General features: G+C 35.3%; 1 protein-coding gene across 3 annotated transcripts in view; it reads right to left on the reverse strand.

Annotated features, from left to right (window-relative positions):
• Nucleotides 1–16,583, reverse strand: part of DIAPH2 (diaphanous related formin 2) — a 798,971-nt gene that overhangs the window by 579,186 nt on the left and 203,202 nt on the right. For all 3 annotated transcript variants that reach the window (XM_064482987.1, XM_064482986.1, XM_064482985.1), the window contains 4 exons: nt 12,547–12,621; nt 12,396–12,465; nt 8,957–9,093; nt 7,120–7,228 (listed from right to left, as the gene is read on the reverse strand). In XM_064482987.1, the coding sequence (XP_064339057.1) occupies nt 7,120–7,228; nt 8,957–9,093; nt 12,396–12,465; nt 12,547–12,621 (391 nt within the window). The remainder of the gene's footprint in view (nt 1–7,119; nt 7,229–8,956; nt 9,094–12,395; nt 12,466–12,546; nt 12,622–16,583) is intronic.

The raw sequence follows: 16,583 nt of genomic DNA on the forward strand, positions 1-16,583 counted from the left end.
ATGTTATTGTTTTCATTCTGGGGTGTGGGGTGTGGTATAGAGAGTGAAATATCACAAAACAGATTTTTACACTTCCTAAAGATAAGGTTCTGCATTTGTTTAGGGTTTTCTTTATCACCCCTAACTGCCTCCAATAAAATGTTTAAAATATAATGAGTGAATAGTCATTAAATATTTCAAATCTTATTGACGTGAGATCCATCACTACAAAAAGAAATTGCGTTCAGCTTCTTACCTAAGTGATAGAGAGGGGAAATATTTAAACATAAAATATCTTCACAAAATTACTGAGAAAGTGCTAGAACCTTTTATTTCCTTTAACTCACCAGCTTTGAAAACTACAAACATCTATCTGTCTGATCACAATTCATAGAGCTACAGAGTACAGTAATTGCCAACTCCAGAACATTCTCAGACAGATTATCCATATTGCCATTAGCTGTGACAAATTGTGCTTTTAAAATGTTATTGACACTGTCACACAGTGACCTTATTAAGTACTCTGTTGACATTAACAAGGTCTTTCTTTATCCCAGCCCAGAAGGAGTTAGGAAAAAAGACAGTTTAAGTCAAAATGAGTACCAACCAAGAAAGATACAAATGTACAGAGCACATTAATTAAGTCAAAAAATGGAGATGGATTCCAGGTACAGCAAAACCATATACAAAGGATTGGAGGTGGAGGGATGAAAAAGTATAAAATGTTCAAGAGACTGAGTACAGCATGACGGGACCAAAAACTGTATGTAGAAGAGTGGTGGAATACGAGGCTAGAGGCAAAGCAACAGCAGATGATGAAGCGTTTTGTGTGGACTTCACCCCTAGAGGCTACGGGAAGATGTCATAGAGCTTTAAGCAGTGATATAACAAGAAATGCACTTCAGAAGTATAATGGTGAAGAATGATTTAAACAGGGCTAATATGAAGGGTAGAAGATATTTAAGAGTCTAGGGAAATGATAAAACATTGAGATGTAACAATGCCTTGAAACAAAGAAATGGTGGCAGAGGGGGCAGGGTAGGGACATTATAAGAAAAGGAAGCACAACACGAAGGAAGTAGAATTGGTAGGATTGGTGACTGAAGGAATGATGGATGGAGGAAGAGTAGATGTGAAGATGACAATTATGTTTCTGGTTTATGCTACTTGGTATAACACTAAGGTTAACCAGGATTAGGAAAACAAGAGAAAGACAGGTCAGGGTTGGAGAGAGGATTGGAGTAGGAAGGAGAGGACAAAGAAAAGGAAGGTAAGTACAGTTAAGGACAGTACTGAATCTGAAATCCAGTCTGCAGGCAGGTGACATGTGGGATCTGTGAGTCAGGATATATTTGGAATAGAGGGGTTCAGAGAGATTCATCATACAGAAATGCTAGTTGGAAGTCAAAAGGATGGATGAGGCTGCCCAAGGACAATGTTCAGAATGAGCAAAGCAAAGGATCAGCACAAAGGATCAAAGGACTAAGGACCAAGCTCAAGGAATAAGTATATATTAGGGCCAAGCAGAGTGATAGGAGATGTAACACAGAGGTGAAAGAAAACGAGGAGAGCTTAGTATCATAGAAGTTGAGGGAAGAGAGACTGATAAAGCGGTGATCAATCGTGTCAAATGGTGCTGGAGAAACCAATACAGTGACTTCAAAAGTGTCTGTTGCTCTTTCTATTACAGAGGTCACTAGTGATCCCCCATTTTACCAGAAATGATGGATTGGACAATTATTCAACTTTGAAATAGATTTCAAATAAAAGACATCCTTCTGTAAGTCAGAAGTTATTTTTGTTAAGTACTTGAAAACTGACTACGTTGCATAAATATCTCTCATTGTACTAAATCCACTTTTAAAATGGTAGGAATATAAAACTGTCCATATATAGAACAAGTTTCCTAAATAATATCAAGCATTCCTTCAACACTTAACATTTCACACACTCATTTACTTTTCCACAAAATTGTTCTTTATTCATAGCGGTAGTGCCTTGTTTTGTTATAAACGTACCTCTATGAGAAAATGATGATTTATCCAAAGGTACTTCCTGTGTGGTGGTGTGAGCACACAAAGAGGCAAATCTCAACATTTGGGAACCATGGTGCAAAAATCAAGCTACAAAGAATCAGTCCATATACTTGAGAGCCTATCTATGTAAGCATGAGCTTCTTATTTTGCATGGAACTCCTTCTGAAGTGAATTATACCATTCCACATTCTTAAAAGAGCCTAGATATAATTTATTATTTTTTGCCAACACAGGGGCATGATTAGCGAGCTATGAAGCAACACAGAGAGGCCCTCAGGAGCGATAGATGTGTATAGGGCCCTGACACTAAGTGCAACCAAATGTTACAACTTTTGAATTCCAGCTCCAGGTTTTATTATGTTTCTATCTCCTCCTCCCTTGCTTTCGTTTTGTCAGTTGTCACTTCTTGACCATCGCAGTACACAAGCCTGGAAAAATCACTTTCCAACCTCCCAACTTGTGCTTCTAGTCTGCTGTGGATGGAAAACGGGTAATCGGGCCCATGAAGACACCACAGTAAGAAAGTTAAAAGGCTCTGATTAAAGGCCAAAAGGTCTTTGTCGTCATGAGGCTTAACTTGACGGACTGGGTGACATTTTGTTGGCTGCTCAGATTGTTTTCTTTTATTTTGATTTTCTTTCTTTTTTGGTTCTGAGTTACATCCCAAAATGATAAATCTATCAAATAGGTGTGGTCAGGATAAGTGAATCAAGTATATATTTACTTCCATGGTTTTTTACACCATATCTAACTATAGATATGCACAATTTTTAAATTATTTCCAGCATGTTAGAAAATATTTTTAAAAGTATTAAATCATGCTAAGTACACTCCTGCACACAGCTCCTGAAATACATTAAGACAATGGTGTCTTTCAGACTAATAGCAGCCTGTAAAGACTGGGGCTCTTTTTTACAATACATCATTGGAGGTAAACTATACAACTTTCTCTTTCCGTAAGCAACTCTTATTAATGCTCAGTGTAACCTAGCTTTTTCTGCTGGGCTACACAGAAATCAGTTTCAACCATATGTTGGTATCACCTTGCTCTGCCTTCTTTTGTGAAGTGACTCGCAAACTACTTCTGGCCTCTAGTTTTACCTACTGGAAGCCCTTCTGACTCCCACCCTACCATATATTACTGGTTTTCTATCAGGAAAGATAATTTTCTGGAAATTTCCTACTGATCCTTCAAGACCTAGTTAAAGCAACACCCCATCACTGAAGCCTTTCCAGACTTACACAGGACATACCTAAATTTGCCTTCCTTTGTGTTCTTATTAAACCTTACCAAGAGGAAAGGAATATGGGTGGGGAAACGCTGCTATTCCAAGCAAAGTGTTCTGTATGATAAAATCACTGAGGGCATTTAAAAGTCTCCAGCATATTTGGGAAACACCAGGTTTAGCATGACTAAAACGTATGGTACATTTGGGAGAGTGACAGTCTCTAAGGCCAGAATGTTAGGTTGGGACCACACTGAAAAAGGTCATTCATCATGATTAGGCTGTTCACTTTTATCAAGCAATGCATCGTGAGTATAGGTCTCTAGGAATGTTAGAATCAGATTCATTTTTTAAGGATAATTGACAACAGTATAAAACATCTGTCTGGAGGGGAAGAATATAGCAGTTTGGGGTACTAAATAGAAACCGTTGGAATAATATTGCTGGAAGAAGATAAAGGCAGTGGGGATAGAGAGACTGGGATTCATTCAGTCTCCTGTAAGACTTATTAACTGGATGCAGGGCATAAAGAAGAATAAAGTGTTGAGGGAAACTAAAGATTAGGCAGAAGATGATAACTCTATAACTAAACTGAGAAAGACAGAAAGAAGAGTAGACGGACTTCTTTTGGGGGGGAGTCATGTTAAGGGAAAGAGAAAATAAGCTCATTTTACTAAGAGGAGGTACTCTGGAGCCAGATACCCTGGGACCTAATCTGGGCTTCACCTCCTATTGACTATGTGACCCTGGAAAAGTTATCTAACCTCTGAATCTCAGTTTACTCTTCTATAAAATGGGGATACTACTATCTCTCTCAAAAAAATTGCTGTGAGGTTTAAAATGAGGTAACATATGTAAAATTATTAGAACATTGGCACATGGCTTATAAATGCTATTTTTAATTTTGTGTTTTATGATGTCTACAAAATATCCAGTTCACTATTTGGTCAGGTAGGTTTGAATAGAGAGAGATGTGAGCTGGACTTATAAATCTAGGGAATCACTGGAACAGAGTTGGGTGTTAAAGCTGGAGAAGCAGTTGAGAGTATTCATGTGGAGAATAAAATATGTATGTGTGCATATATACATGTGTATGAGTGCTTATGTGTGTATGTGTATGTACATATAAAAATGATGACAGAATAGAACTAAGACTGGAATACAGAGAATAAAATATCCAAGAAGTAAGAAGAAACACAGGAAGAAGACAGAAAAAGAACAGTCAGAAGTGGTCAGAGAGCAAGAAGTGAATGGTGTCTGAAAAGACAAAGGCAGAAAATTTTCAAGGAGGAAGCAATCAATAGAGCCAAGTGATCAGGATTGAAAGAGGCCATTGGATTTTGAAATTCGAGGATCACTGTCAACCTGTTTAAGAACTGTGAAAAAATTGAGTTGTGAGAGGTAATTTAGGAAACAGAGAAAACAAGTATGGATGATTCTTTTAGAGACAGATAGAAAATGAAAAAGGAAGATGAAAGGCTACTTGGAAGGAGAAGTAGGATCAGAAGAAGGTGCTTTAGTGGGGGGGAGACTTGAGAATGCTGCTCGGCTGAACGGAAGTCAATGAAGAGAACAATGAAGATATAGGATTTATTGTCTATTTCTTGAACTACTGAAGATAATGTAACTCCTATCACAGGTACAAACTTCACTGTACAGATAAGCTAGAAAATCTCTGTGAGAAGTTAATAACCTGTTTTTAAATCAAAAACAAAAAACGAAGAAGAAGGTATATAGTTGTTATTTTAAAATGTAATTAGTCCTGTATTTTAACAGAATTACTTCCTGAGACTGTAATAACATTTTGAGAAGTCTCAGGATACTGCAGAAATAGGAAAGTAATTTTGGTAAAATACAGCACTAATTATATTTTTAAACAACAGATTTAAACTGGTGTTTTTCACTCGGTACTCTGGATATATTTTTGAACTTTTAGGTATTTTTTTCATTCACATGAAAGAATCCAAATAAACAAACCCACTTCACAATTCTTGGGAGAGTAATAGGCTCTGTATGTAACAAATTACTAATTTTTGTACCTCATTAAAATAGGAAATTTCAAATTGTGATTTGCATATGTTTGCATCTATAATCAGTATTCAACAGTTTCTTGAATACCTAGCAAGATTCCTATGATTCTTCCATATGTTACTTGTTAACAACTTGCCACTTTATCATTGCATTCAGTCCAGCCTCCTGAAGGCTAGCAAATGTCATTCCCATCTCATTGTTTGGGCTGAACTACTCGTCATAGAGGAAGTGTCACTTTAAAGGTCAGACAATGCAATATACAAATGCTGGCATCACAGAGACCTGGTTTCAAATCATAGTCTGCCTCTCAACAGCTGTGTGACTTTGAGTGAGTGATTTGAGTGAGTACTGAAAACCCTCAATATAGATAAAACATTTAATTTCTCCTAAACAAACTTTTGCAAGACAAGTACGAACTCCCACATATGGCTGAAGCTCAAAGAAATTTAGTTAGGTAAGCCCAACCACAGGAGCAAGAGCAAAGATTTCAAGAAGTCATCTAAAAAAGCTTTCAAACCTTTCAGTAAAAGTATTAAATTTTATTGAGGTAAATTGTATAAGAAGTGTATTATAAAAAGGAAAACACTGAAAGGAAATACCCGAAGTATTAAAAAATGTGATACACTGGAAAGGCTCACCATAAAAGTTTATCCAAAATGTTCATCATAGTTGGAGTAGAAGTAACAATTAACAAATCCTCAAATATTTGGAAACACACTATAGTTTTATAACACCATTGTATTCTCTTTGAACAAGCCAATTTATCTATCTGCTATAGTTTGAAACTGGCAAAAACAGTTATCAACACTTCCTAATACAATTAAAAAGGAGAAAAGAAACTTTTATATCAGATAATAAATTTTAATCTTTCTTATCTATGCTAAAAATTTGATAAAATTAAATGTGGAACCATCTTCTCTTTGTTGAATGACACTAGAGGTTTTTAAAAGGTATTTCAGAAAGCATTTTCCATGGTATATAAAATGGTAAACACTGCCTATAAGAAAGAGATGGGCATCATAGACCAACAAACCTGGCGTCAAAGTTGACTGTGTTACTTACAAGCTATTGTACCTTAGACATATTATTTAATCTCACTTACCCTAGTTGTCTCAAAAGCAAAATGGAGACAATAAGAGTACTTCATAGCTAGGTTGTTGTGAGAAATAAATCATATAACATATGGAAATTAAAATGTTTCGTCTAGGATCTCACACCATAAGCACGGTCAATAAGTAAGAGTTCTCATCACCAAAGAACAAAGTTACCTTTCATAAAATGGGTCATTTCCTGAAACCATCTAAGAAAAGATAGTGAATTTTGTAATTTTCTAAAGAAGACATGTAGGCCGGGTCTACAGAGGGCTAGCAGATAGACCCGAACTTAGAGCTGCAATTCAACCCCCTCTATGCTGGTGAGTCAAACGTCTGAATGTTGTGCGAATGGCACAAAAATATATGTTTCGTTTTCTTAAATTTCTACAACAAACCCACGCAGCCTTCATTGACACTTGTTAGGATAATGGCATTGGCTGAACTGCTTGTCCTCTTGCTCTACCGCTAAAGCTTTAACTTCCATGGCTTATTACACTAATTACTAAATTTCTACCCAAATATTAATGACAATCATGATCATCAGATTTATAATATAAAGTTCTTTTCCTAATTTTAAGCAAACTGTCCTCTCCACAGACAAAACTTCTAGCTTTTATCAATGACCGAGCAACAGGAAGAATTGCATTTTTACGTTCCATTCTATTTAAATGTTAGTTAAGATGAAGTTGGTGTCATACAAAATGAGCACCTTAAATATAACCCTGGAAGCAATTTAAGACAAAACTAACTCACCTGTAATTGCAAAGCTTCATGGTTTTCTAATCCTTCCACAATTGGTGAAAATCGTTCTCTGTTGTTTCGTTCTGCTGCTGTAGTGATAGCCCCTAAAAGCTTTTCTAGACTATAGGGGAAAAAAAAATAGAAACGAGAAATACATCTTAACACACAGTATGTGAAAATGAGTTCTCTCTTTCAGTCTTCCCTGTTTTCTTTCTGGTGCTTGATGTTTATAGAGACCATTACAATTTAAGAATTGTGTTCTTGTCCACATATTTCTACAAGTCAAATATTGAGAGCGTTAAATAATTTTAGGGCATCAAAATGAAAATTCAATTTGAAAATCTTGAGGAAAATAATTTTTCTGGGTGACATTTTTAAAAAGATACTTGATTGAGAAACATTAATAATTTTAAACTCAGGTTTTGATATTTCATGTGTTACCATAGATATTAATGTCACTTAAACCTGATGTGGCATCTATAATCATTAAAAGTTTATTCAAGTGTAAACAGACTGTAATTTTATAATAAAATGCTGAAGAGGAAATATTTCTTAAAGAACTTCAAAAAAAATCAAGATTCTTTGAAAATGGAACAAGAATAAAAACCTAAAAGAACAAGTCCAGTAAATTAGAGAAACATCTATAATTACCTAGCACAAGAAACTTATTTACCTGGACAGAAATATTGGAAACTATCTCTGTACAGTATCTGAATCAAATTAACCTCTATGTAGTATACTACTCATAGCACGCCATATCTGAAATTATAATTAACTCATAAAATATACCAGGGTAGGTTGCACTATATGAATTAAGTATTGAAAACCTAATTGACTAGGAAAATATTTCTTATTCATGTATCAACTGATCTTTCTATAAAACCGAACGAAGCCTTACGTTTGCATGCTACCTCATTCTCAGTTTATGTTCACTGAGATATGACTTAATGCTATGTGATAATATTTTTGTTTAGTGTTTGTCTTTTGGTTTCAAAGGACTAACCAGCATGAAGCAACATCTCATTTTATCCCAAGAGGTATGAGAAAATCAACATATTAGAATATTCTTAAATCTTTGGCTCTGTTCTGATTCAAACAGAAATGATTACTGTCATACAGAGTGTTCAGAAAAAATATTTAAGTTAGTGTCCTTAGCCAATATTTCATTCTTTATCACGATGGTTTCTAACCAACTAGACAGCAAATCTGAAATTTTGCTTCTGATTCAAAACTATTTCTATAAGAAGAAATTATCTAATGCATGGTCAGCAACAACTTGCTGAAATTAGCATGTAAGTGCACTCTGAATAATTACCAACAGTCTTTTTGTTCTGTTTAACAAGTTAATTTCATTCTATGAATAATTGCTTCATCTTTTCACTTACCATAGGCAGATAAAATAAAATACTACCTTAAAATAATAGTACAAAATAAAAGAACCCAGTTAATTCAGTTAAAGAAGTCAAATTTTGTGACATGCATGTGTGCAGGGGGTGTTGTACTGGGGGGGTGTGCGTGTGTGTGTGTGTGTTTAGCTAAAATTACTAACTGATCTTTTCACACTTTTCTAATGACTGCTTTCCCTTAAGCTATACAAAATTCTATTCATTCACTTTGAATATCCAACTTTGAAGAATTTTCAATTAGGATTCTATCTTTTTCAATCTATTTTTCAAAGAGTCAAAAAAAATGCTAAAATGTAAATAGGTAAGATAAAAATACCAATTTTTTCTAAAATTTAATACTATTTTTACGCAGGTTTTCAAAAGAAACAGCACAAAAGTAGGACTTGTTAATTTCTCAACTGTTACTCTCTATGCAGTTAATATAGTAATATAGCAATACTTACATGTTCTCTTCTCCAACGATGCAAATAGCAGAAAGTATTTTTACTATTTCAGTCATCATGTTGGGCTGTTTGGGGTCAATTGCTCTTGCCAGTAGTAAAAGACTTCTTTCGTCTCCCAGAATCCTTTGCAATCCAAACTGAAAAAAGCAAACTTTCATTCAAAATGTCTTCGGAATACATCTTCAATTTTAACAAGCAACTTAACAATGATTTTTTAAAAACCCATGCCTCTGCAATGAGGTTCTACTTGATTATATGGCTGTTCTTCAAATGCAGTTATTTGTCTTTGTTTTTTATTTGAAATGACTGCATCTTGAAGTTTTTGCCCCTTGATCAGACATGATCTCCATTAGACTGCCTAAAAATTCCATTAAAATGTGGGAGAAATATGGGAACAATCAGTATTTCTTCAACAAAGAACACATAAAGCACTAATATGATTTTCTGAAGTAGTTCTACATATATCATTGGGTCTCTCTAGAGATACCTGGAACTCATGGTCAAATTTTCCAATATGTATGGAAAATTAAGCTGAACAAAAGGGGTAAAATGTTTAAAAGCTCTTTTGTATACTGCATGCCAATTAAAGAAGCAGTAAACCTCCATATGGATTTTCCCATACTGTCTCTCTCTTATCCTCCCCCTTTCAAGCAGCTATGCTGCATAACAGAAGCCATGAACCCAAAGAGATGGCACCTGGGTTTTAGTAAGTGCCACAGTCAGCTAGGCAGAGAAGATAGACACCATTTTCATTTATTTACTAGGCTTGAATATACGCATGCCAGTGTACATCATAAGAAAGAATGGGTAAAGAAATGTGAAAGAAAGCCCAAAACTTGGGTTTTCACTACATTAAGAAGGTAATATTTTCTTTGAACATTGTCCTGCAAAGTATTTCTCAGATTTCTTATGAAGTATGTTTGCTTCTTTTTACAGTCTAATGGTGAAATCTGACAATATTTCATCAGAGCAAAATTGCCATTACAAGCTAACCTTTAGTTAAGTACCAAACGTTTGAATATTTTCATGGTTCCTAATTTATCTTTTAAAAGAATTCAGGAGAAAAAAAAAAAAACATAACCAAAGCTCTTAAATATGACTTTACCAGAGATCATAATAAAGAAAAATAGAGACAAGGCCCCCCCCCCAAAAAAAAAAAAGGAAATGGAAGAGGTGAGATTAAAAAGAAGCAAACAAAACAGAAGAAATACGTATGTATAAAGGTGGCTAGTAGATAATAATAGTAAGGAAAATAAATGAAAAAGACATGAGGAAAACTGAGAGATATGTGGTTACCATTCAGCTACCAAGCTTAACAGCTTTAAAAGTTTTTAAACTTTTAAAACAGTTAGACTGAGAGGAAAATCATTTAATTTTTCAAATTTCCACTTTATTGTTTAAAAGTAGTTTCTAATATGAAGGGACATACTGAAAAAAAAATGAACATATGAGAAATGATGGAAAACCATCAATCTAAACAACAGAGCAATATTACAGCAACAAAAGTGAGGGAGCAACGAGTTACTTTTTATGATCCTATTATTAGATGCATTGTATGAGTGATAACAGTTTTTGAATTAGGTAATCAAAACTCCTACGGGCCAGCAAAGTTGATGTATATACCATTTCAGGTGAAAGTTTCATTCTTTGATTATGATAATTTATTCCAACATGAAATGGATATATCATGGTATATTTTTTTTATTTTCAATGTGTACTTTCTGCCAATTGTTTCACATGTCTATAATTTAAGAGACTCACCATTTATTCATATTCAGAGCACCTGTGTGCAAGACATTAACATTCTCTAAAGCTTAACCTTAGTTTAGAATAATCTAAGTCAAACCATCATGGCTCTATAGGAAATCTCACTAATATGACTTTCTCTACTAATTATACTGATTACAGTTATTTCCTGGAAAGCTTTAAGAGTTGACAACACGCACCCGTAAGAATTTTGATCAGAGTCCTACAGCTAATTTTACAGATGAGGAGACTGATTGCCAGAGAGGTCAAATGATTTTCTAAAGACCACATAACTTAGTGGCAAAGTATGGACCATCTATCTCCTGGTATCTAATACTGTGGTGTCTTTCCATTATTTGTTTCCCTCAACTGAAGAAAGAGATCCATCTCAAACTGTGGAGAAGCAATGTTAATTAACTGCTTTCTTGTTACATATCAGACTCTGTGTAACTTCGTCACCACAGACTAAGAGTGCAGAAGTTGAGAAATTCTGTACTAGTACTGATGGAAATCTTTCCGGAAGAAACTTTCAGGAACAGCACAATTAGCACATTCTATACAGGAGTCTCATGTCAACTGGCAAGCAACTATCTATTCCACATGCCAAAAATCTCTTTGCTGATAGATGTGTGCAATATATATATATATACACACATACATACATACATATACACACTTATATACAGTCCTATACACTTAAAGACTGTTGGCAGATTACTTAAGTAGACAGTCTTATTGCATTGGTTATTAATAGCTTTATTTCACATCTGGCAAGTTTTTGGTTATTGTTTTAGTTATTTATTTTTATTAAATATTTTGAGATTATTGAAACACCATCTACAGGGAATTATGTAATTAGTGAATTAGTCACTAGTATTTTACCTATAGAAATATAAGGCAAATCATGTATAAGAATGTAACAAAATAGTTTATAGAAAAAATGACTATAATTTCATAACCTGAGCCAAGACTACTTTTAGAAGAAAAACCCGGGGGAAGGGTATAGTTCAGTGGTAGAGTGCGTGCTTACCCCAGTACCTCCATTAAATAAAATACATACATACATACATACATACATACATACATACATACATACATACATAAATATCTAATTACCTTCCCGCATAAAAAAAAAAAAAAAAAGGAAGAAGAAAAACCCTTGTCTGGAATTCACAGAATCCCTCATAACACAACTGGTAACAAACATACACAAAAAACCCCTGCTATCTTCCAGAAATGTCTTTTATGTATGTTAACTCACTGACATTCACTGAACGTAAAAGAAAGAAAAAGCTTAAGCTTATCGTGCTCTTAGCCAAAAAAAAAAAAAAAAAAAAAATCAAACTATAGCTTTGAATTTTCCTTTTCAATGGAATAAAAACTCTCCGTAAGAAAATGGTATTTTACTTATCACATTTAAATTTTCCTACTACCATGAAAGGAAAATAGTATTATATGATTTGGAAACAAGACTTAACATGTTTGCAATGATTGCAAAAACCTGCCAGTAAATATTTTGTGAAGCAAAGTCTATTTTAAATAATATGTAAATGAAACTCATGATGATTTGCATTAGAAAGACCCTTTGGTAAACTGAATAAGCACCCACTATTTGGCCTGTTTCATACTTTCATATTGTCTGTCGGGCAAGTTCTCATCTTTTGTGACAGACGCAGAAATAAATACTACTTACCTTATTATTCATAAATGCTTTGAGGCACTGAATAAGTTTATACTGATTCTTCTTATCGATATTCTCTTGCCTGAATAAAAGAAAAAAACGTATTATGTTGTGCTTAAAATTTTCCCCTGTGGTGATTTTTTATTTTCCTGTTTATTCTTACTGTTTCTTGTCCAGAAGCTTTTCCAGCATATCCAACAACAGTCCAAGACCTTCATGGCCAAAGTTGTTAACCCAGCTAGTTAAAAAAAAAAAAAAATTATAAATCAGTTTGTATACTTAAAACATTCAATATCCAAAATTGAATTTTGATTTTCAAATCTGATAATCCTGTCTTTTTTATTGCTTGTCATTCTTTTTTCTACTCCCATTGCTGGTACTGACTGAATGAGGATGACTCAGAGATCTTTACCTCAGTTCCAGACTTCTCACAGTTTAGACTGCCCATTCCACAGCACTGCCTTGGTTGTTTCACCAGCATCAAATATCTTAGCCTCAACTTATAAGCCAAATTTGTCTTCTCCTGTGTCTCTGTTCCCTGAAATCAACTCCTCTTCTACTCTTCCATGTTGTTAATAACACCACTATCTTTTGAATCCTTCAGACTTGAAATATTGGCATAATTTCTTGATCCCACATCTCTTTCAACTTTCCATTTATTCTGCTCATCCATTCAACAAATATTTATTGAGTGCCCACTACCTATCAGGCATGGTCTAGGTGGTAGAAATAGAATAGGCAATAAACGAAGCGCCTACCCTCACATAGCTTACCATCTAGAAAAAGGGAGATGAATGATAAACAAGTAACTCTATCATAAAATGTCAGTGTTTTAGTACTAGGAAGAAAAATGAACCAAGGTAAAGAGAATAAGGAGAGCCAGGATGTTATTTTTTAATGTGCAGTCAGGGAAAGAGTCTTTGATAGGGTGATATCGGAGTAGAGCCTTGAAGAAGTGAGGACTTTCCCAGTAGAGAGGATAAAGGCAAATAGGGTACTGAGGGGGTAGCTATTATGCTTGGAATATTTCAGGAACTGTGAGGAGACCTGTGTGGTTAGAGGTAAATAAGCAGGCCTGGAAGAAGACAGGAGATGAAGTCCCATGTGTGACAGAAGACTCGAAGGCTGATCACAGAGAGCTTGATTTGACTTACTGTCATCCAGTCATGACTACTCTGCTTCTAGAATGACTACAATGACTCTCTTTCATTGTCCCTTCTACCATTCCAGTTAAGCCCTAGTTACCTTTCCTTTAATATGCCTGAAGTCTACCAACTAGGGTCCTGCAGCTTCATTTGTTTCTTTTCTTCATTTTACAAAATGCCAGTTTAGATTGCACTTAACCCAGTCTTCTGTCCAAAAATTTCCTCTGGACTACCTAACACAGTTCAAGTCCTGATTCCGATCTAGCCTCAACCTACCTTTCCAGCCTCAGCCCTTATACCACTGGTTCCAATAAAAATCAGACATATTCTCTTTCCTGGAGTCTTCCCTGCATTTCCTTGCTTTACCTCATTATTTATTCTTTCTTTCCAGAAGGTAAACTCCAACTCCATCTCTCTAAACCCATCAAGGCTCAGATTTATTGTCCATTCCTCCATTACTGTTTTCTCCCCATAAGCCCTCCATCCAAATGAGTTACTTTCCCTTCGAATGCCCATTGGATCTTTCTCTTCCTGCCTGACATTACGATTCTTACTGCGAGTATCTTACCCACTTTCTGGATTACACATTGTCTGAAGACTGTTGTATCTCATTCACTTTTCTGTCTCCTACAGTATTTAGCAGAGTTGATTACATGTAGTCAGGACTAAATATTTGCTAATTAAAATTTAATTAAATTTACTGATTTGTGTGGTTAAGAGAATCAGCAGTCTCCTACTGCCCAAAAACTTCACAAGTGTAAATTAATATATAGCAGGACTCCTGCAAAGCAATCATTAATATCTATATGCTACATATTTGAACCATGACTATAGTTCAATTGCATGGTCTTTAAATCACATTTCATACCTATCTAAGGTAAAGCCTATCAACAAAGTAGACATCTAAATCTCTAAGAGACTATTAGTAATAAGAACTATCAGATCATTGAAGAAAATATGTTTTAAAAAAATAGCTCAAATATTCAGAACCAATCACATCCACAATATACATGGAAGCTCATTTTAAACAAATTCTGTTTTAATTGCCATAGTGGCAATAAGTAAAAAATCAATATGGCACTATTATGATAATTGGCAGCAAGCTACTATTCAATCAAGGCATGTAATCAACCAGTACAATGAGCTATTTTCTCTACAGACTCTTGATAATCAGTGGGGTGGTGGCACAAGGATAAAAGGACATCAGCTCTCTAAGCATAAAACACTGTATTTGATCTATCACAGAGAGAAATCAGCAGGCATCATTACAGCCAAAAATATCCTACAGCAGCCTTAAAATAACAGGAATTCTGAACAAATGTATATATACAGCCCTCAGTATGTGCTTTGGCATTTGGGAAGATGAAATAATCTATGATTTCCTTAAGTTTAACAAATTGTTTTAAGATTCTAAATTGTACTCGTTTCTTTTTACGCCTGGTGCTATTAAAATTATTAGGATTATTTCTTTCTTGGTCTAGAGAAGCGTCTGATACAAGACCGTGATTTATTTGTTCACTTGAAATCAGCCACCCATACATCCCAGACTGTTTCAAATTGTGCAGTTTATGGGACTTTGGTTTCATTCAGTGAAAATTACTCTTAGTCTGGAAAAAAAAAAAAAACAGGATACAATCATGAAACTTAAGTATGAGGAGGCAGGGCCTATTTATTACAGAGTAGCCAGGGGAAAGTCTTAACTGAGAACATATTAAGCCAATGAACAGAGGAGGCCTGGCTAAGAGTCCTCAGAGCTTTTAAAGTAAAGAGAATGGGAGTCCAAAAGGAGCTTGTGGCTAGAGGGAGAAAATAATTATGGTATTATAAGACGACATTCAAGAAGTTAAGAGGAAGGGACGCAGCAAGACATCTCTTTTTCCTTTTTTCTCTTGCCAAAACCGTTTCTCTTGTGTTTCAAGCATCAAACACTTTGTAGCCTCTAGCCAAATGCTTATTATTCTTCCTGTTTGTCTGTGTCTCGATAGAGAGATAGATAGACAGACAGACAGACAGACAGACAGATGATTTTAGCCAATACAAAAGTGGCCATGACATGATGAAGCACTTTAAAAACAAAATGTTGGCTACTATGCATAGGCAGGGATTTTGATGCTGTAACACCCAAATAAGTATAAGCTGGTGGGTTTCAAGGTGTGTGCCTCCAATTTGCAGCATCAACATCATCTGGGGACTTGTTAGAAATACAGATTCCTGGGCCTCACCCCCGACCTACTGACTCAGTAGCTGTGGGTGGAGCCTAGAAATTGGTGCATTAACTTCTCCTCCAGGTGATTCCAATGGTCGCCCAAGTTTGAGAGCCACTGGCCCAGAACAACGGTTTGCTGAGAAGTGGAGGAAGCCTTCCTAAAGCAAGACTCAGGCCCAGAACTCAAGATTGCTTTATAAACCCTCCCAACCATATGGTGCATTCCCACTGCCAAAGGACAAAGACAAGGAATCTAGTCAAAGCAAGTATATTTGGTGTATTTTAGAGTATGCAAATTCCAGCTTGGAGTTATTCAGTACTAACTGGAATATCTAGAAGTATAAACACACAGTTGATAACTCAATTTCAAACCTCACTCAGATTGGAGATAAAGACGTAACTTTTCTGTAGTATCTCAGCCCTGAAATAAGAAATTGCAATTTATCAAGGACCCCAAATTTAAGAGATGGAACAACAGAAGGTAATGAAGAACCAAACTGGAGAAAAAATGGGGGAGGAGAAAGATCTCTTATCATTCCCACACCCACTCTGAAACACAAGGTTTTCTTTGTTTTTACTGAGATACAGTTTACATACAGTAAATTCATCATTTTGACAAACATACAGTCATGCAACCTCTAACACAAACAAGATAGAGAACATTTCCACCACACCAAAAAATTCCTTCATTCCCCTTTGCAATCGATTCCTCTTCCCTACTCCCAGCCCCCTGGCAACCACTTATCTGATTTTTGTCTCTATAGTTTTGCTTTTTCCAAAATGTCATTAGAAATGGAATCATACTGTATACAGGTTTTTGTGTCTGGCTTCTTTGACTTAGCATAAATA

Source organism: Camelus dromedarius, chromosome X, assembly GCF_036321535.1.
Source record: "Camelus dromedarius isolate mCamDro1 chromosome X, mCamDro1.pat, whole genome shotgun sequence".
Classification (NCBI taxonomy): Eukaryota; Metazoa; Chordata; class Mammalia; order Artiodactyla; family Camelidae; genus Camelus; species Camelus dromedarius.